This window comes from Marmota monax, unplaced genomic scaffold, assembly GCF_021218885.2.
Source record: "Marmota monax isolate L192 unplaced genomic scaffold, Marmota_monax_Labrador192_F-V1.1 WCK01_AAM20220418_F8-fsc00006, whole genome shotgun sequence".
Taxonomy (NCBI): domain Eukaryota; kingdom Metazoa; phylum Chordata; class Mammalia; order Rodentia; family Sciuridae; genus Marmota; species Marmota monax.
In genome coordinates, this window is record NW_026693712.1 from 6149736 (window position 1) to 6171757 (window position 22022).

The following is a 22022-nucleotide window of genomic DNA, read 5'->3' on the forward strand; positions in this document are numbered from 1 at the left end:
AAGGTCATCACAGCCAAGAATGTTAGGCTCACTGACGCCACACATACCACAGACACTCAAAACCTATAGTCCAGTGCCTTCAAGTGGGAAGTCTTTCCCAAATTTAGAGTCAGTTCACTGAAGAGCTGAAAGATTTATCTCTATATCCACAGTTGAATTCTCTCTTTGAGCACAAAGACTGCATGCATTCATGCTCCATGCCTGGATCATGAAGACAAAAAGAGGAGTCTGGGAATGCCCTGAAACTAGCTGTAAATATTTACAGCAATATACATGTATATCTTTTGCTAGGGAGGAGTCACACAACATTCAAAGAGATCTTGTACTCCTCATAACTTAAAGGACATGTTCTACAGAAGCAAACTAATTCAATAAATGTTTTCCTTCTTCAAATTGCCTTTTGACATTCATATAATATGGCCAGCATCTCCATTAGAATTCCTTATAAATGAAAACAGTGTCAAATATCATTGTGTGGAGTTAAAAATATATTAGGCCAGAATATGATTCCCACCACACAGTTGACTAATACTTCCTGCAATGTACTAGAGTTTCAGATCATCAATAACTCTCCAATGCTCATTAAAACATTTCTAAGCCTCATTCATCCAGATCATAAACCCAGTGAAGGTATGAAGAGTTGGAAATCTTCAGAAAGTGAGTGTAGTGTGTTTCTGTGAGCCAGAGACAAACAAGAGCTCTCAGGCCCTTTCTTCCTGCACCTGCCTTAGACTATGGTTTGCCTCACCTAAATATGAGTGCCTCCTACAAACATTAAAACCGTGAGATGTATAAATACTAGATGGAAAGGAACAGAGGATCTAGGTGCCGGGGCTTCAGTGGTACTAGGAGAAATGACAGGACCAAGAATACATGGTACAGAAGAGGCCAGTTTCTCACTCTATCACTGACCTGCTGTGAGCTCAAGAAAAACCCAAATGTTCTCTGGGTTCAGTTTTCATATTAGTAACATAAAATAGAGGGATTATATTGGAGTGTGTTGATGTGTCTTCAGATCCCAAATGCTATGAATCTGGACCAATCCCATCCCACTGTTTTTTCTCTGATCAAAATTCTGTTTGCAGTATAATTCCACAATTCAAATTATTGACTTTAAGTTTATAATAGTTTTAATTTTGTGATTTTCCCTACATGTTATTTTTTTAAATGTCAAAATAATTGAATTACTGAATTTAATGAAGTCTACTAAAAGCTAAAAGTTAGATGAGACCCATGCATTAGGCTATAAAGGCATTATATTCTCCTTTTATTCTGCATTATATTTTACACTCTCAGAAAATTAAATTTATGTTTTTAATAACTATTTTCATAGATATTCTCTTGACAAAAATATAAATATTTCTTGGAGATACTATTTCAAGGTGTATGCTTTTGCCTGGATTACTGATACAGGCAAATCCCAGTGTTTCTCACAAGCACCCATTTTTTTTCAAGTAGTAGAAGCATAAGCTACAATAGTTAGTGTTACTCAGGTTTTCAAAGACAATCTTCTAAACAACTAAAGGTCACAATGTTACTCAAAGATCAAAAGTATTTAAAGCTGACACTCAAGGGGTCATGCATATACTTCTACTGCAAATATTCTGGAAGGCTCTGCTCTCTGGAATTCCCATTTCACACTGATCCAATAAAACCTGACTTTACAGATTTTCAACAAGTACCATAAACCAATCCCTTCTCCTCGGCTGTTCTCCAACTCAATAATGGCATTCACATTCATTACATTTAGTGAGTCAGACTTTCCGCAGTGCCTAAGTCACTCACGACTAGTATGGCAGGTGTGTGGTGAGTGACGTTAGCTGTTTCAGGATTCTAGGAAACTATGTAAGTGTAAAGCAGCCCTGGTAATGCCCTACTGGCCTGAAAGAGTAAATGCACCTTCCCTAAAAGCCTCACATATGACTTTCTGTGCTAGAGAGAAAAGAAAGCAACACCTTTTCTCTTTTTTAATAAAAGTAAAAGCTTATAAGCAGAAAGTTTATTTAAAATATTTATGAATATAGTTGCTGTTTCCTGTTTTGCATCATTATTAGATATTGTGGGACTTTAGGGCAGAAAAATAAGAAGAAACTAGTCTTCATGGTACTTGAGATTTTGTTCCTTAAAGAAAAAATGCCTAGGAATAGCATTAAGGGGCTATCTTGGGCCACAAAACCCATAAATATAGAGTTGGAGATGCCACTACATCCATATTATCCCTGGTCTAGTGTGGGTTGCCCTTTTTCTTTGTTCACAGTTGCATAATCATGGAGAACACTGAGGTCAATTCAAAGTCAAGATTACCTCCAAATGAATGTGTTGTCTACATATGATACCTGGCTCTCCTCTGAACAAACACACAGGAGAAGTCCACTACAGTTCAAGTCACAAATTCACAGGCATGCAAAATAAGACATTGCAGAGTTCTGGACTAGGAGGCTGATGTCTAATGAGTTCTCCAATTAGCACTTGGGAGACCTGCATACACATGTTGGAAAGTGAATAAAATAACCAAATTTTTAGGTCAGAAACACAAAATTTTCAAGTTCTAAGATTCAAATTGTGAAAAACTGTACTCTATGAGATTTAGGATCTGGAAATGCAAATTTTAAATGTCTCCTCCACCATATTCCCCCAAAAGGTCAAGCCACTAGAAAGAGTTCCCTCTACAAATTTTGTTAATCTGGGTCCATTCAAAATACCATGAGTGTGCTCCTTTCACATCTCTGTTATGAGGCTGTTGAGATGAAACCAGAGAATAATAACTGTGGTTTTGTATAAAGGCCTAAGAATGCTTGATCTTCATAAGGCCTAAATCTCAGCAGAGTCTAAAACCAGATACTTTACATAATTAACTCTGTGGTCTTATCTGGAGTTTTAAAGGAAAAATGGTTTTGAGTTATCTAGGGAATTGCTCCAACACAACCCCTCTTCACTTTATTGACACAAAAGATAAAACTTCCAAGCACCTTTAAAACCTTTGTCATGAATACCCTTCAAGAGATTCCATAAGTGAAGTCTGCTCTGAAAAACTGGCCACTTCTTTGCCACCATTCACATGGGGCTGCGTCCCCATTATCACTGCTCTGTGGGCAATGGATTTTTACATGCAATTGTGTGTCTAAAAGATAGAACACAAGGTTGACCCAAAGATAGGTCTGAGGGTTCTGCCCCAAGCTATGGGCCCAACCAAGCACTCACGGACAATGCACTGGTTTCCTCCAGGGAGCGTCTTCCATCCTGGGCAGCAATAGGAGTGGAACCTGGAGCCGCACACGTTTGGCCTGCAAGGGACAAGCACCTTGTCAGAAACGTAGGTGTAGGAACACACTTTAAATTCCTGAAATTTAGGAATGGAGGGCAGACATAGAGGTAAATGCTCCTTTAGACATTGGAATGGGGAGGGTCCGAAATCTCTAAAGCGTCCCTTTCATCTGTTCCCTTTTGCGTGCCTTTAAAGGGCGAAAGGAGACAGGGAAACATATAATTTGCTACTATTCTAGCCTCCGGATGTAGAGAACAAAGGGGACATTCCATTTCTAAAATCCTTTCTCTCATTCCCAAATCCATTCTTCCTTGATCTACTGTTACTTCGGCCCGGACGTGTCAAGGAAGGCGCGTCAGAAGGTGGAGCGCTCGGGTTGATGATTAGAGAATGAGTTGTAAACCCCGCACTCGTCCTCAAACAAAAGGCTCCGGAGCGGCGCCCCCGACGGTGGGAGCAGGCAGGCTCCACTGGCCCCAGCGCAGGGCGGACCCAAGCCCGCCTTCTGCCAGACATTCGGAACCTGTTCCAGCACCGCGGGCCCGGCACGCTCTGCGATCCGCACCTGGGGGACCCCTACTCACCCCGTGCCCAACCCCCAGAGGGAGGTCTTTCCGCTGGCTGAGCTTTGGGGTTGGGAAGGAAAAGGGGGAGGCGCTCCTGGGGGTCTTCTGGCACAGGGGAGTGAAACGCTAGCCGCCAGCACAAGATTCATTCAGGGAGCGGGTAGGATGGAGAGCCGCCAAGCTGAGGATCCCAACAAACCGGCCCCCCCAGGCACAAGGCCGCCTGCCCACCTACCCTCGGAGCACGTCCTGCTGTCCTCGCCTGCGGACGCGGTTCGCCGCTGAGGTGCCCTCTTCCCGGTACTCGGGTGCCACAAACCCGCCTTCGGAGCCCGCTGTAGCCGGCCGGACCTGTTGCGGCTGCGGCTGTGGCTGCGGCTGCGGCTGCGGCTGAGGCCGGAGTGGCTTAGGCGGTGGAGGCTGGGGCTGGCCGGCTGTACCCTGCGCCCAGAGCGCCATGCAGCCCAGCCACACCAAGTAGGGCTGGAGACACAACCGCCTCCGTCTCTCCATCGCCGGCGCCGAGAGCGCGCGGACCAAGGCCCGCAAAGAGCGAGCGATCAAAGACAAAATCCACGCGGGCCGTAAAAAGTCAGGGTCTAACTAAGTCCTTCGTCAGCTGCCGGGACTCCCTTGGGCTCGGGCTCCCTGCTCTTAAGAGGGAGCCCGGGACCGAGCGCTGGCCCCTTGGCTGCCGGCGGCGTGGGGCACAGGACGCGGGATCTAGCTCAGTGGGCGGCGAGGCGCGGTGGCAAAGCAGCCCGCAGCCCCGCGCGGTCCACGTTGCATCCCCCGGGCCACGGCCCCGAGCGACTCCAGGACCGCCAGCGGGTGGGGGCGGGAAATTACAAAAGTAACCCGAGCAGCCGCGGGGTAAAGTTACAAAGAAAGCGGACCTCACAAGAAAAAAAAAAGGGGGGGCCTGCACGCAGCGGCTCAGCGGATTCCTGTGCGCTCCGGGCACAGATCTTGGAAAGCTGCAGAAGTCACCAGAAAAAAGCAGGCAAGCAAACAAAAGTTGCCCCCAAAGAAGAGGAAGGTCTCCTCGGGGATCTCTTGGAGTCCCACGGGGCAGCGACGCGCGGGCGGCGGCTGTGGAGCCCGGCGGAGGTGCGCGGGGCCGGAGCGAGCGGCTGGAGAGAGGGCAGGAGGCTGGACGCCGGGAAAGATGCGGCGGAGGAGGGCGCGGCACCGGGGTTTTAGAGGCCCGGCGGGGCGCGGGGCGGGCCTGCGGGAGGCGGCTGTCAGTGGGGGCCGGGGCGCAGTCGTCCACACGTGGAGAGCAGCCCCAACTTAGGGGCCGGCGGCGCAGAGTGGGCGGGGACTGAGTAAAGGGGCGATCTGTTGGGGAGGAACCAGGGGAATGAAGGACTGGGGGAGGGGAAAAGGAAGGAAGGGGGGGGGCAGGGCAAAGGGAGGGGAGAGGATAGAGATTGGGGAAAAGGAGGGGGCGAGCCTGAGTGGAAAGCCGAGGTTGGAAGAAGGACTTGGAAAGCGAGGTTGGCGAGCCCGGGTGCGAGAGGAAATGAGCGGGGGGTGGGGGGGGGGGGAGGTTGGGGCGAGGAGAGAAGTGGGAAAGCGGAGCAGGGGGGGTTAGGAGGAGGGGGCTGGGGGCCGGCTGGAGGGGGAGAGGCGCTAGGCGGCTTTGCTTCCCGTCCCCCTCAGTTGGCCGCTAGCTCTGTTTTGACTGCCTGTACAAAGCGACCAGACGGCGGGGGAGGGGGCGGTTAGGGACCGGATTTGGGAGAAGAGGCAGCAACCCCTTCCCCTTCTCCTCCGCCTTGGCGGGTCCTGCGGACTAGGGATGAGGTCTCTAAGCGCTCTGATTCCACTGGATGCACAGCCGAACTTCCCCGCCGGACACAGGCCGCAAATTTTAAGATGAGAACTGGTCCTCCTTCAAAGACCAGGACCCTGACCCGAGGTCGGGGGATTCGCAACCAGCCAGAAAAGAGGCTCGAGCTCAGTGGATTGTAGCTTTAAACTGAGAAGGCCAGGGCCTCTCCATCTCTCCTACCCCCGTCACCTCACGGGGAACGGCGTCAGTTTTGTAGGACCCTCAGAGGGGCTGGGAGTTTCCAGATTGAAATGCGTCCTCGGCCGCCAAGAGGAAGCTCACGCGGCAGCGGGGGACTGTGGCAGCGCGCCGGCGCGGGTTGGGAGATTTCGTGCAGGGACGTGCTCAGGTGCGACCCCTGGCAGGCAGGGCTCTGCCGGGGTCTGCATCCAGGGAGGAGTTAGAGATCCTGAAGTTTTGTTGGGGAGATTGGAGTGGGAGCACAGCAGGTAAATAGGGCTTGGTGCCATATCCTTAGTTCCTGACTTGGACACCTTCTTATTAATGATTAAATCCTGGCAGTTGATATAACCCCTCTGTACCCTTAGGGTGCCTCTGTGCCCGCTTGACTATGGGGTCGTCTTTTGCGGCCTTCCTTTCATCAGGTCTTTTTGAAGACCTTGTCATCTCTCAATCAATTGAATTTCATAACTGGAAAAAAAATGAACACCCTGGAAGACTAGGAATGAACATCTGAACGCAGTTTGGGAAATGGTGCAGAACGATGTCTGGATTATTCTACCCTAGAGAACCTTACATTAAAAGGAAAAAAAAAGCATATGTGTAAGATTTTATATATATAAAACCTATATATGCGTATATATTCACTCTGTATTCTCCCAATTGCCCAGATGTGCTATTTGACAGCCAAACTTCTCTGAGAATTGCACAACTCATTCTTTTATTACCCCAATGTAGTCAGCAAAAGACTCAAAGTAGTAGCCTTTCTTAACATTAGTCTCCAAAAGCCAAAAAAAAAAAAGTACATAATTTCAGGTGGTGCATTTATTTCTTAAAATCAAATAAAATTAGAGCAATAGGGGTATTTTTCTTTAAACATTTTAGCAATAAACTATCTCTTGGGTTAAAGCAGCTAAAATGCTTTAACAATAATGGTTTAAAACATCCTGTCTGTGATTTTTCATTTAATACCTAAATAACTTCATCGTTCATTTCTACCTATCACATTAAATCTAAATGTTCTAAAATCAAATACACCTTAACCCTTTGACCTAGCAATAACAGTTTTAGGAATACACATGAAAATAAATGAGAAAAACACTAAATGATGGATGCATTAGTTTGATTATTACAGCATTGTTTACAGTAGGAGAAGACTAAAGACAAACATCCCATCAGTAAGGACAGCACTGAATATGGTTTAGTCCATTCTATGGAACACCTTGCAACTATGAAAAAATGAATGGGTGAGACTCTATGCGTTTATGAAATGATCTTTAGCATAGACAATTTAAAAAATAGGTGCTGAAATTCATTGAGTCAGTAGAATAAAGGTTAACAGGTGCTAGAGGAGAAAAGGGTGAGTTGTTATTTTAGGGGCAGAGTTTCTGTTTAGGATGATGAAAAAGTTCTGGAAATGGATAGTGGTGATGGTTGCATGATAATGTGGATATATTTAATGCTGCTGAATTATATACTTAAGATGGTTAAAATGGTGAATTTTCTGTTATGTGGGTTTTTTTCAACTTTTAAATGCAAAGTGTAGAATTTTGTATATATTATGTTATCGTGTGTGTGTTAAGCATTTTTTTATGAGAAGTATAAACCAAATATAGTAATAATGGTTAATCTGTAGGAAAAGAAGAGAACATGGTAAGAGACAATAAGGGAAGTTATAAGCCCTTCTAAATATTTATAGTTTTACAGTTCTAACTTTGAAACCATGTGTATATTTTATATACTTAAAAAAGAATATTTAATGTTAAAAGAACAATGCTGAACTGAAATCAAAATATAACAAATGAAACTGTCACATTGATAGAATAGCCATAGAATAAATAATTACTCAAAATGACATTTAAACATGATATTTGGACTAGACATCTTTGGTGAGATATAACTTAAGAATGAAAGAACACAAAAAAATCTGAAATTGCTTTCAGTGGTAGTAATGAATGTAGGAAAGAGAGAAAGAAAAAGCAAATATAGAACTGTGTTGATGTCATTACAATGATTTCAGAATAAGAAAGATTAAATATAAAGCAAAAATAAAAACTTTTAAAATTTAAATTGAATTAAAATGCCAATTTAACTTTTATCTCTATTTTTTAAGTGCATTTCTTAACTCTGTCTACTGAAAAATCCAGAAGCACTGACAACACAACAACCAAAAACACCAACTGTGACCAGATTATGGCTCCTAAAGACCATTTCCAGGTAAAAGGAATCGGGGCACCTTGGGTAAATGACTGATTCCAGCCAGGTCTGGAATAGAAATGTTTGAGGTGAGTCTGGCTATCTTGTCATGCCTGAAATCAAGGAAATTATCAGACTGTTAGGGCCACATTTAAAGGAAACCAAAGCTAACTTGAAAGAGATCACTTTGTCTAAAGATGAGGAAACTTGAACATCAACATAGATGACTGCAAAGGATTGAAATTGAAATATGCGATTTGTGTAAATATTCAATATTTCCAAATGATATTTCAGTTAATTGGTCTCCTGTGGAGGTTGTTGAGGTACAACACATGAAATTTAAAATACTGACAAATAAAACAATCAAACAATTATTCTGCCTTTACTGGAAAGACTCATAGAAAGTATTTTTTGAAAAAAATCAGACTGTAAAGTCAGGAAAGATAAAAGTAGGGGGGAAATCACTTCTTTACCAACCCTACTCGACATAATAAACTCATAAACAAATTCAGCAAAGTAGCAGGATTTAAAATCACTAGGTCAGAGATTCGTGTGTGTGTGTGTGTGTGTGTGTTGTCGTCAGTGGACCTTTATTTTATTTATTTATTTCTATGTGGCTGAGAATCGAACCCAGTGCCTTACACATGCCAGACAAGTGCTCTACCACTGAGCCACAACCCCAACCCTAGGTCAGAAATTCTTAGTGGTGGTGAGTCTCTCCCCATGGACAGTTGGTGCTATTCATCCGGAGGCATTTTTTTATTGTCATAAGACAATTCTAATAGAGTAGTGAAAATATGAGGAATGCTTGTAAACATCCTCTAATGCACAGGGCAATCTCCCATTTCAAAGTACTACCAATATCAGTTCTAAAATAGCAATTTCTTGAAGAAGTCGTGAATTATGTGAAAAGTCTTTGGGGAACGTTTTAGTGAATAATTGAAACTATTATCACCAGAACCTATTGATAAATTAGTAACTTCTGAAAAGGAACAAGACCAAATTCAGCATCCATTCATGCTCAAAATACTGGAAAAACTAGGGATAGTAGGAACATACCTCAACATTTAAAAAGCTATGTATGCTAAACCCAAGGCTACATCGTTCTAAGAATCTCAAAGCATTCCCTCTAAGATGGGACAAGACAGGGATACCCTCTTTCACCACTCCTATTCAACATGGTCCTTGAAACCCTAGCCAGAGCAACCAGACAAAAGAAAGAAATTAAAGCTATATGAATAGGAAAAAGAGAGCTCAAACTATCTTTATTTGCTGATGACATGATTCTTTATTTAGAAGAACTAAAAAACTCTACTGGAAAGCTTCTAGAACTCATAAACAAATTCAGCAAAGTAGCAGGATTTAAAATCAATATCAATAAATCAATTGCATGTCTATACACCAAGTATATATCAGCAGAAAGGGAAATCAGGAAAACTATCCCTTTCATAGTATCCTCAAAAAAATAAAATATTGGAAATCAACCTAATAAAAGAGGTGAAAGACCTGTATAAGGAAAACAGAACACTAAAGAAAGAAATTGAAGAAGACCTCAGAAAATGGAAATATCTTTCATGTTCCTGGATAGGCCAAATAATATTATCAAAATGACCTTACTACTAAAAGCATCATACAGATTTAATGCAATTCCTATAAAGATCCCAATGACATTCTTCACAGAAATAGAAAAAGCAATCATGAAATTCATTTGGAAAAATAAGAGGCCCAGAATAGCCAAAGTAATCCTTAGCATGAAAAGTGATGCAGGAGAAGTTTGCTACAATACCAAACTTTAAATTATACTACAGAGCTTTAGTAACAAAAACAGCATGGTATTGGCAACAAAACAGACATGAAGATTAATGGAACAGAATAGAAGACACAGAGACATACCCACATAAATACAGTTATCTCATTCTAAACAAAGGCACCATAAATGTATATTGGAGGACAGATAGCCTCTTCAACAAATGGTGCTGTGAAAACTGGAAATCCATGTGTCATAGAATGAAATTGAACACCTATATCTTACTCTGCACAAAACTCAACTCTAAGTGGATTAAAGACCTAGGCATCAAACAAGAGACCCTGCACTTACTAGAAGAAAAAGTAGGCTCAACTCTCATGTCAGTATGTCAGCTTGGGAACCAAATTCCTCAACAAGACTTCTAAAACAGAAGAAGTAAAATAAAGAACCAATAAATGGGATGGTATCAAACTGAAAAGCTTCTTCACAGCTAAGGAAACAATCAAGAATGTGTACAGAGATCCTACAGATTGTGAGAAAATCTTAACCTCCAGTACCTCAGATGAAACATCAATTTCCAGGATTATACAAAGAACTCAAAAAACTTGACATCAGAAAAATAAATAAACCAATCAATGAATGGACAAAAGAACTGAACAAGCACTTCACAGAAGAATATACACAATTGATCAACAAATATGTGAAAAAATGTTCAACACCTCTAGCAATTAGAGAAATGCAAATTAAAACTACTCTGAGATTCCATCTCACTCCAGTCAGAATGGCAGTTATAAAGAATACAAGTAACAATAAATGTTGGCGAAGATCTGGGAAGAAAGATACTCTCATATACTGTTGGTGGGACTGCAAATTGGTGCAAACATTATGGAATGCAGTATGGAGATGCCTCAGAAAACTTGGAATGGAATTATCATTTGATCCAGTTATCCCCCTCCTCGATTTATTCTCAGAAGACTTAAAAACAGTATAATACAGTGAGACAGCAACATCCATGTTTATAGCACTTCAACTCACAATAGCTAAACTATGGAAACAACCTAGGTGTCTTTCAACAGATGAATGGATAAAGAAAATGTGGTATATATACACAATGGAATATTACTCAGCCATAAAGAATAATAAAATTATGGCATTTGCCAGTAAATGGATGGAGCTGAAGAATATAATGTTAAATGAAATAATCTCCAAAACCAAAAGCTGAATGTTTTTCTGATTTGTGGATGCTAACCCAAAATAAGGGGGAGTGGGGAGGGCAATAGTAGAAATCCATTAGTCTAGACAAAGGGAAATGAAGGGAAGGGAGGTGGGATAGGAGTAGGAAAGACAGTAGAATTAATTGGATATAACTTTCCTAGCCTTGTATTTGTTGTATACACAACCAGGGTAATTCCACATGATATTTAAGAATGGGATCTTAAATAGAATAAGTTATATTTTATGTACATGTATTCTGCCAAAATACATTCTACTGTCATTTATAACTAAAAATTAAAAATAAAAATATTTAAAAAATTTTGCTACATATGGATTTCCAGTTTTACCAGTATCATTTTTTGAATAGGTTATCTTTTCTCCAGTGAATGTTTTTGGCATCTTTGTATAGTATGAGATAATTGTATTTGTGTGAGTTTGTCTCTGTGTCTTCTATTCTGTACCATTGATCTACGTGTCTGTTTTGGTGCCAATGGATAAAGAAAATGTGGTATATAGATTCAATGGAATATTACTTGGCTTTAAAGAGGAATGAAATTATGGCATTTGCAGGTAAATGGCTGGAGTTGGAGAATATCATGCTAAGCAAAATAAGCCAGGAAACCAAAGGCCGAATGTTTTCTCTAATATGCAGATGCTAATTACAATAAGGGGGACACTAGGGAAGAATAGCATTATCTTAAATTAGGTAGGGGGGAGTAAAAGGTGGGGAGGGGAGAAAATATGGGGATTGGGTTAGCATCACATGACCAATGTGATTGATTCTACAACATGTACACTCAGAAAAATGAGAAATTATACCCCATCTGTGTATGATATATAAAAGGGCATAAATGCATTCTACTGTCATGTGTAATTAAAACAAAGAAAATTTTTTAAAAATAGAATTTTTTAAATGTTCAGGTTTAACATTAAAAAGAGGAATAAAACCAGACATTATGTATCTATGATGTGGTGCAACAGTAGGGATATGGGACCATCTATGAATTATCTCTAACAAAACAGTTGAACCTGAATGTAATAATACCTCTACATTTTAATTCCAGTTTAGGAACTATGGTAAGGAGGGATCATAAATCTAGTCAACCAGATTTAGAATGTGGGATATATCACAAGACCAGTTTCTTCAAATAAGTGACAGGAGGAAAGTGAGAGAACTGTTTTGGCTAACAACCCCCAAACATTTGTATCTTATCTGGAATTTTGATATGAACATAGCCAGTATAAAATGGCATTTTAATGTGACCAGGAGGAGATTAAAGGAGAATCATTAGGTATTTTGTTTTTAATTTTTGAGGGTAAAATGATATGGTTTTATTTTAAAATAATATACTTACTAACATTATACCCACTAAAGCATTTATGGATGAAATATGAGACCTGGATTTGATTTAAATAGTGAAAGAAAAACAAAGTCTGGGATCTGAAAAGATAGATTAGATGAACTTTTCCTTATTACTCTTGCTAAATATACTTAGGTAAACACCTTAGAGAAAGAAGACAATTAACATAAATAGGAAGACACTCAATGGTGGCAAGAAAAAGAAAGACTGATGGTGATCTTGGGACCCAAGGTACAACAGGGCAGTGAGTACCTTCTATATCTCTAACTGGGTGCTGGTACAGTTCAAAGAAAGCTCTGAAGAAAAGTCTGCTATCTCCAGCACAAGGACAAGAAAGGGGAGCTTCACAAGACAGGAAAGTTTTAGACAATAAGTGCTGTACAGACAGTCGGACACCACAGAGAAAGCTGGGTCACCCCCACCAGCAAAGGCCAAGTGGGGAGCCTAGACTTTCAACTGCACTTGGCTGTAACAAGGTGCCCCTCATCTTCAAATTAATATCAGAAAAGGCTAGTGGAGAGCTCAGACCTTTATCCCCCTGCACAACAATGAGCCACTCCTTCCCCAGGATGTCAGTGGAGAACATGGACTTCCACTGCATGGCAGTCAGGTTCATATATTTATCTCTGTATGAGGGGATTTACTGGAGGAGTGACTCACAGGATCACAGAGGCTGAAAATCACATTAGACTGTCTGCAAGCTGGAGAGCCAAAGAAGTCAGCAGCAGGGCTCAGTCTAGGAATCCAGAAGCCTCAGAACCAGAGAGGCTGGCAGCCTCCATCCTGAGATTGAAGTCCTAAGAGTGTGGAGAAAGAAAGCAGCTGAGAACATGGAAACAGAGGGACAAAATATAAACCTCAAATTCATGTCCCCAGTGACTTACCTCCTGCAGCCACACACTACCTGCCCACAGTTACCACCCAGTTAATCCATTTAAGTGGATCAATGCAGCGATTAGGTTAAGGCTCCCATAATCCAATCATTTCACCTCTAAACCTTCTTGTATTGTCTCACATGTGAGCTTTTGGGGGTCACCTGATATCTAAATGGTTGTTATAACCATTAAAATTGATAAGCTTCTGGCTACACTACCAAGGGGAAAAGAGAGAAGACAAACAATGCTAATATTTTAATCAAAAAACCATCATTTCTTTTATCTCATGGATATAAAAGGATAATTAAGGAATAGTGTGAACCATTGTATGGTACAGATTTGATAATCTAAATGAAATGAACTAATACCTTGCATGATATTGACTTGAGAACTCTCAGTAGGATAAATAGGTTATCTGAATTGTCCCATGTCTATTAAAGATGTTGAATCAATAATTAGCAATTCTCTAAAGAAGAAAGCTCCAGGCCTATAAGGTTTCAGTAGTATTGTCTGGAATTTTACCAAACATTTAAGGAACAAACCATATTGATACTCTACAATCTTATCTAGAAAATAGAAGCAGGACATTTTTAAACTCATCTCTCTGAGGCCAACATTTCTCTAATATCAAAACCAGAGACATAAAAGAAAATTACAGACCAGTATTTCTCATGAACATAGATGCCAAAACCCTCAATGCAATAGTAGCAATTCAGATCCAGCAACTTATAAAAATAGTCACATACTTCGACCCAGGAGTGTTTGTTCTAGGTTCAGCATTTAAAAATTAATTAACATAATCTGTCACATCAAGAAGAAAAATCTTATGCTTTTATCAACTAATACCCACTCATAATAAAAAAGTGTTTGACAAAAATCCAATATGCATGATTAAAAAAAAAATCAGCTCTCAACACACTGAAATAGAGGGAATTGTCCTGAAATTGATAAAGTACATGTACAGAACTCCTCAGCTAACATCATACCTGATGAGAAACTGAATGCTTTCCAATTTGGAAACATTTGGACTGGGATTATTTCACAACTGAAAATAAGTAAACATGTGATCTCTCACCACTCCTCTTCAACATTGCACTAAATAAAACAAGAAAAGGAAATAAAATTATGTACATTGGGAAGGGGAGACTGAAATTACATTTGCAGATGACATGATTGTATATGTAGAAAATTCTAAAAAAAAAAAACACAGAAGTAACCCTGGAATTAATAACTGATTAAAGTAATTTTCCAGGATTCAAGATCAGTTTAGAAAGGTCAATTGTCTTCCTATATACCACCGATGAATTAATTAGGAAAAGAACTACTTTGGTATAAATATAAAAAAAGTGCAATATCTATTTGAGGAAAACGACAGAGCTCTGAAGAGAGGAATAAGATTTAACTAAGTGAAGATATATTCCATCCACCCATAGGATTATTGCCAATATGTCAGTTCTTCCTGACTTCTTTGTGTATTCTCCCCAATACCAACTAAAATCCCAGCAAGTTATTTTGTGCCTACTAATATACTGATTCTAAAGTTTTTTATGGAAGAACAAAAGACACAGAATAGTCACCTCAACACTGAAGAAGAGCAAAGCCAGAAGATTGACATTATTCAACTTCAAGACTCACTACAAAAGCTGAAGTAATGGACACAATGTGGTATTGAGTACATGGGCATTTATTATACTCTTCTCTTTAATTTTGTGTAATTTGTAGTTTTTCATAATGAAAAGATTTCTTTGGGACTTTCTTCAGCCGAGCACTGCTCCTTATTTTCTCCCTTGCATTGATAACCACAATCTTTATTCACAAAATAGGTTTTATTAATTTTACTGATTTTCTGGTTTCCGAAATCAGTTATTTCTGCTTTAGTCATTTATTCCTTCTGTTTTCCTTGGGAACACATGGTTTGATTTCTAACTTTTTAAATCAATAGCTTACTTTAATTGTTTAGATTCCTCTTTAATCACTTACCAGTATAAATCTGTGCATTGCTTTCTGAGCTTTAGGTACTTCCTAAATTTTTTGATATGTGATGTGTTCGTTATCTTTATTTTAGAAATTTTCTTCATTTTTTTTTTGTTTTGAATTTGAACTGTTTGAGGGAAATATGTGCAATTTCCCTGTTGTTAGGCATTTTTCTATTTAAGATTACTAATTTCTAATTCTCTTGAAGTATATTCAGGGAATATGGCCTGTTTACTCTGTATTTGTATGTATATTTGAAAACTATATGATTCTTTACATGGCATAAATTTTTGTAAATGTTCCAGAGGGGCTTGGGGGAAAAGGGAATACTTTTTCATGTTATAAAGTTTGAGACATACCTATTAGCTGAAGTAAAATAATTATATTATTCAAATCCTATTTTTCTTCTGTTTTATAGCTAACCATTTATGAAGTTAATAACGCAGTTAGAATCTGCTGTTCATACTGTGTTTCTGTTCCTCCTCCTCCTCCTCCTCCTCTTCCTCCTCCTTCTTCTTTTTTATTTTGCCTGCAGTCTGTGTTTTATCTTTTACCACAAATGTATACACTTATGGCAACTCTATCCTCATAGTAAATTGTAGACCTTGTATTCATAAAATGGACCTCTATCAACTTTATTACATTTGCTTTAAATTTAGCCTTTAAATTTATATCTCAGATTTCTTTTTGGTACTAGTATGTCTTCCCCGCCCCCCCAATATTATGAGTCTCTTAGTACTGGATTCTTTTTGTGCACATGACATATTTCAGCCTGTTTTTTATTCAAACTTATAATCTTTGTGTGAATATATTCCATTTACATTAGGTGTCAAATTATGATTCTTTTAAATTTTTTATCCAATTTTATGGGGTTTTTTTTTGTTTTAAATGCTCCTCCCCACCCCCTGCCTTTCTGTAAATGGATTTAGCATATGTAGTGTGTTCTTCTCTTCTTGTAGTTTGAAAGGTTTATTTCTTCTTTTTAGATGCTGCTGTAGAAATATTTATCAGTATGTAGATTTTATCTATCCACAACCTCTTGTAATAACAGCTTTAGACAGTATCTGTTGATGTCCCCTTGAAAGATCAGATAATGAGCACACGGTACTTTGTACTTTTTTTTCTTTCTCCCTCTAATTATTTTTTTTTATAATATGACTTTTAGTTCTGGTGATGATCATTATAACACAATGCACTTTAGATTTTCATTTGTCAATTTACTTATCTTTAAATGGCTATTGATTTGTTAAAGAAACACAAAGTGAATTCTCCCAAATTTTGGTTTCTTTCCTTATTATTTTAACAAGTTATAATTTACTGGGCTTGGGTGGTGGCTCAGTGGCCAAATGCTTGTGTAGCATGTGGGAGGCACCAGATTTGATCCCTGGCATCACATATCAATGAATAAAATAAAGGTTCATTGACAACTAAAAAAAAATTACCTATGCAACATTTCCTTTCTCTAATTGTACATTCAATAACAGTTTATTCATTGTCTATATATGTGTGTGCATATATACATATGTGTATATATATTTATTTTTTCAGTATAGTGGCTCAAACCCAATGCTGCATGCATACAAAGCCATGATCTCTCTCTACCACTGAGCTACACTCCAGCCCCTCTTTATATCTTTAAATTAATCCCATGTTTCTATGCTTTCTCCTTTCATTTCTTACTTGGGAAAATATTTTGATATTATCATTGCTTCCCTTCCTCCTACCCCCAAGAATGATTAATTGTTATATATTCATGATCTGATTCTAACTTAAAGATTATTTTAAATGCTTGTTGTTTGAGAATGCCTTTGCTTAAAAAAATGTGTGCCTATTGACTTTATATAATTGCTGAATTATTGCTGAGCTGGGTGTAAAGAGTAATATTACTGTGCCTTTCCTTGGTTCTCTCAAGAGTATTACCACCTTCCTAATGGCACTGAGCATGGTGTGGGTCAGTATGGGGCCAACCTGATTTGGGTTCCTGATTTGCTTCTCCCACCACCCTGCCACATTCAACCTGATTTTTTCCCCTGGGAAATGCGTCTGCTGATTTTGTTTTAGTTATTTATTTAGTTATTTATTTAGTTATTTATTTAGTTATCGGCAGACACAACATCTTTGTTGGTATGTGGTGCTGAGGATAGAACCCGGGCCGCACGCATGCCAGAGGAGCGCGCTACCACTTGAGCCACATCCCCAGCCCCAGCGTCTGCTGATTTTGAAGTTTTATGAACTTACCTAAGACATGTTTCAGTGTATATCATCAATTATGATTTTATGCCTGGAATATATTAGAATGTTTGATCTCCATACAGATTCAGTTCTTACTTTTTTTTTAAAGAGAGAGAGAGAGAGAGAGAGAGAGAGAGAGAGAGAGAGAAATTTTTTAATATTTATTTTTTAGTTTTCAGCGGACACAACATTTTTATTTGTATGTGGTGCTGAGGATCAAACCCAGCGCCCCGAGCATGCCAGGCAAGCATGCTACCACCGTTTGAGCAACATCCCCAGCCCCTCAGTTCATACTGTTTACAAGAAAAAATAGTTTGGTTTTTTTGTTGTTGTTGTTCTACCTATGAATATCTTTCACAATTCTGTGTTTTGGGTTCCTTATTTTCAAAACAATTTGTCTTTGGTTTGGTCTATCATCTGCTACCCGCTTGCTTGTTTTAGTTCCCCTCTGCCTTTGTTGTGGTTATCTTATACTTTCTTTTCTTTGTCAATAATTTGATTCTCAACTAATTCTCTACTTCTTAAATGTAGTCAATGTTTGTTTGGTTTGATTTCAATTCTTAATTTATATCTGAAGTTCTTAGGTCTGAAGTTTTCATTTAACTCTGTTGTTTATCATCTCTATTTTTTTAAAAATATTCTTTGTCTCTATTAGTTTCACATGTATTCTCACATATATTCTCTATAACATAAAAAAATTCCTAGGACAATTTCTTCTGTTCAGTTATTTTTCTTCTCGTTAAGCTTTGTCATCTGTAGCATATGTCACTATTAGCTTACTCAATATCCATTCTTCCCAATTTACTTACGTTCTGACCGTTCATTTTATTCAGTACAATAATGTTCCCAGCTAAAAGAGAACATTTCCCAGATTATTATAAGCTAATAGTGGCTGATGCTCTTCTTCTTAGCTTCCTACTGGCACAAGGACATTTAAATTAAACTTCTCCATACTTTTCCTTGTGCAGGTGCAAATATCAAGAGTTGACTCACCCTTTGCCACATTTGAAGGTCTTAATAAACATTTTAAAAACTTTTTCCCAGGCGCAGTGGCACACATCTGTAATCCCAGTAGCTTAGGAAGCTGAGACAGGAGGACTGCAAGTTCATAGCTAGCCTTAGCAACTTAGCCAGGCCCTAAGTAACTTAGTGAGACCCTGTCTCAAAATAAAATACAAAAAGGGCTGGGGGTGTGGCTTAGCGAGTCAAGTGCCCATGGGTTCAATCCTCAGTTACAAAATATATATTTTTAAAACTTTTTACTCAGATTTTTGCACACTATATATGTGCATTAGGAGGTTTGAATTAGAAATTATATTTTACTGCAATGAAGTCAAGATGAATGGATTCAAGGAAATCTTTCTCTCACTTTAAGTTGCATATTTTAATTGTATGGCATAAATTTCTGCCTTTCCCTTTGTTTGAGTCTAAGGTATTTTGACTGCTCTGGTCTTATTTGTTATTCAATCATTAGGTTTGGGGAAAGGGAGAGTTTCAGATGTTTTTGTTCTACCATCTTAACTTGGAAGTCTATATGAGCACTTTAAATAAATTTAATCAAAGTAATATAAACAAATGGTCACAAATCAAATCATGCAAAAATATTGTGTTAAGAAACAACTGAGCTCAGCTCCAGGGTGGCTTAATGCAAACATTACTCCCCAGAGATTTTTTTTTCTTTTTCTTTGTAAATGGAGGAAAAATTTACATACTGTAAAATGCACACAGATGAAATGTGTAGTTTGATGAGTTGTGACAATTTCACAGACCCCCCATAAACCCTTATTTTAAATATAGAACATTCTCATCACCAGAGAAAGATCCGTTATACAATTCCCAGTTAATCCTACCCCCATCTCAGAGGAAATCACCATGATTTTATTTCACTATAAATTAGTGTGTCTACTGTAGACTTCATACAAATTGAATCATACAGTGTGTACTCTTCTAGCTTCTTTCACTTGGCATACAATTTTTGCACTTCATTTATAATGTAGTATGTATAAACAGTCTATTACTTTTTCTTTGTTTTATTTTATTTTTAATTTTTTAAGTTATAGATTGACTCAATACCTTTATTTGTTTTTATTTGTTCTATGCTAGCATTGAACTCAGTGCCTCACACTTGCAAGGCAAGTGCTCTACCACTGAGCTACAACTCTAGCCTTGTCTATTGCTTTTCATTGCTGTGAAGTATCTCATTATCTGTTTCTACTAATCTATATTCTAACTGACACATGGTAATTTTATATGTCTTCCCTTATTTGTTTGTTATTAATATATATTTTAATTTGACACATAGTAATTATACATATTTATGGGGTACAGTTGTAGCATTTCTTATCTATAATTTATTTATCCATTCTCTTGGTGATAAACATTTATGTTGCTTCTAGCTTAGAGCTGCTTTGAATAAAACTATGAACACTCTTATACACATGTTTCTACATACTTATAGTTTCATTTCTCTTGAGGAAATACCTAAAGGTGGAATTTGGGGACATAAATGAGGTGTACTTTTCTTTAAATTTCCAAACTGATTGTATCATTTAATATTAACCCCAGCAATGTGTGAGAGTTTTGATTGTTACATATCCTCAACAACATTTGGTAGTCTTTATCATCTTTACCATCTTAAGGATTATGTGGTATATGCTATTGTGGTTCTCGTGTGGTTCTCTGATGACAAATAATTGATGTTAAACACTTTTTTTTTTACATGATCATTAACTATTTCTATAACTCTCTTCATGAAATGCCATTTCAGGATATTTTTTTAAGCTGATTTATTTTGTTTTTAATTTTGAGACAGGGCCTCACTAAATTGCTAAAACTGGCCTTGAACTTATGATTCTCCTGTCTCAGCCTCCCAAGTCACTGGAATTATAGGCATATGCCATCCATCACACTGGCCAATTAGCTGATTTTTTTAGTGGGTTGTTTTTATTATTCAATTGTAGAAATTGTTATTATTATTATTATTTATTATTATTATTAAATTATTATTCTGGACACAAGTCCTTTATTATATATAGGTATTGTAAATATTTTTCCCCCGAATGCAACTGCCATATGTTTTCTCAATGGTGTCTTTGGATGGGTAGAAAACTTAACTTTTGATGAGGTATACATTTATCTTTTCTTTGTTATTTTGTAGATAGTGAATCTTAGCTAAAAACTTACCAGCTAACCCATATTTTCTTCCTGAAGATTTTTTCTTTTATAATTATGCCTATTAATTAATTTTATTTAGACTATAAGGAATGAGTATGTATGTATATGTATATGTGTGTGTGTATATATATAGACAGACACACACACACACACACACACGCACGCACACACACATTCAGCTCCAGCACTGTTTCTTGGTAAGACTTTCCTATCCCCACTCAATGGCTTTGACACCTTTGTCAGAGGTCAGTACCACATTGTCTTGATTACTGTAACCTGATACTATGTCTTGAAAGAATTTGTGTTTTCTAACTTTGTTCTTTCAAAACTCTCTTGGCTACTCTAGGTCTTTTACATTTTATATACAGTTTAGAATCAGTTTATCAAGTTTTTTATGAAGGTATCCTGCAATTTTGACTGAGATTGCAGGAAATTTGTAAATCAAGATTAGAGGAATGAACATTGTGTTAGTATTCAGTCTTTGAGTCATCAAACCATGGACATAGAATGTTTATATATTTAAGTCTTCTTTAATTTTCTTAACCATATAATTTTCATTATAGAGCTCCTGAATGTAATTTTGTTAATTTTACCTTAAGTATTTTATGATTTTCAATGCTATTGAAGATAGTATTTTAAATTTTATTTTCCAGTATTTGTTGTTTAAGATTATGGTCAATTTTGTATGTTAATTTGGCTATGATTTTTTATTAAATCAATCACTAACCTAGGTGTTGCTGTGGAGGTACTTTGTAGATTCAACATCCTATTCTATCAGTTTTCAGTAAAGAAGATTATCCTTGCTAATCTGTGTGAGTTTGAAGAGTAGAACTGAGGTTCTCTGAGGAAGAAGAAATTCCTCCTGTGGACTGCAGCTTCAGCTTCTGCCTGAGTTTCCAGCCTGCCTTCCTGACAGCCTACCAAATAGATTTTTGGACTTAATACCCAGCCCGAACTATCATGTAAGCCAGTTCCTTGCAATAAATTTATTTACGTGTATCCTACTGCTGCTGTTTCTCTGGTGGAACCCTCAGATCTTAAAATAAGGAAATACGGATCCTGCAAACTTCCTGTTTTAATTTAATAGTTGTAGTAGTTTTTTGTAGATATGATTTTTTTTTACCTTTACAACCACATGACCAATAGCAAAGGAAAGCTTCATTTCTTCCTTCCAGTCTGATGGTTTTTCTTTATTTTCTGTATTTTGTATAATCAGATTAAATAACTTCTTTATGTCTGGTGGTTATTCTTGTCTGGGAGTCAACTTTGTCTAGCATTAATAAAGCCACTTTGACATTATTAAGATTAATTTATATGTCATATATCTTTTTCCAATCTGCAATTTTTAAACTATTTGGATATTTATGTATAATATTTATTTTATATACATAGCATATAAC

At 38.2% G+C, this 22022-nt stretch overlaps 1 protein-coding gene and 1 long non-coding RNA gene across 2 annotated transcripts in view; one reads left to right on the forward strand and one right to left on the reverse strand.

The window, feature by feature from the left end:
- Positions 1 to 4643, reverse strand: part of Fbn2 (fibrillin 2) — a 233428-nt gene extending 228785 nt beyond the window's left edge. The window contains exons 1-2 of the mRNA XM_046460170.2: positions 4067 to 4643; positions 3202 to 3284 (exon numbers count right to left, since the gene is read on the reverse strand). Of these exons, the coding sequence (XP_046316126.1) occupies positions 3202 to 3284; positions 4067 to 4344 (361 nt within the window). The 5' untranslated portion in view covers positions 4345 to 4643. The remainder of the gene's footprint in view (positions 1 to 3201; positions 3285 to 4066) is intronic.
- A 1627-nt stretch (positions 4644 to 6270) lies between these two features.
- Positions 6271 to 21746, forward strand: LOC124103424 (uncharacterized). Its single transcript, XR_006855192.2, has 3 exons — positions 6271 to 6451; positions 7962 to 8065; positions 21401 to 21746. It is a non-coding gene; the product is annotated as an uncharacterized LOC124103424 (long non-coding RNA).
- The last annotated feature ends 276 nt before the right edge of the window (positions 21747 to 22022 follow it).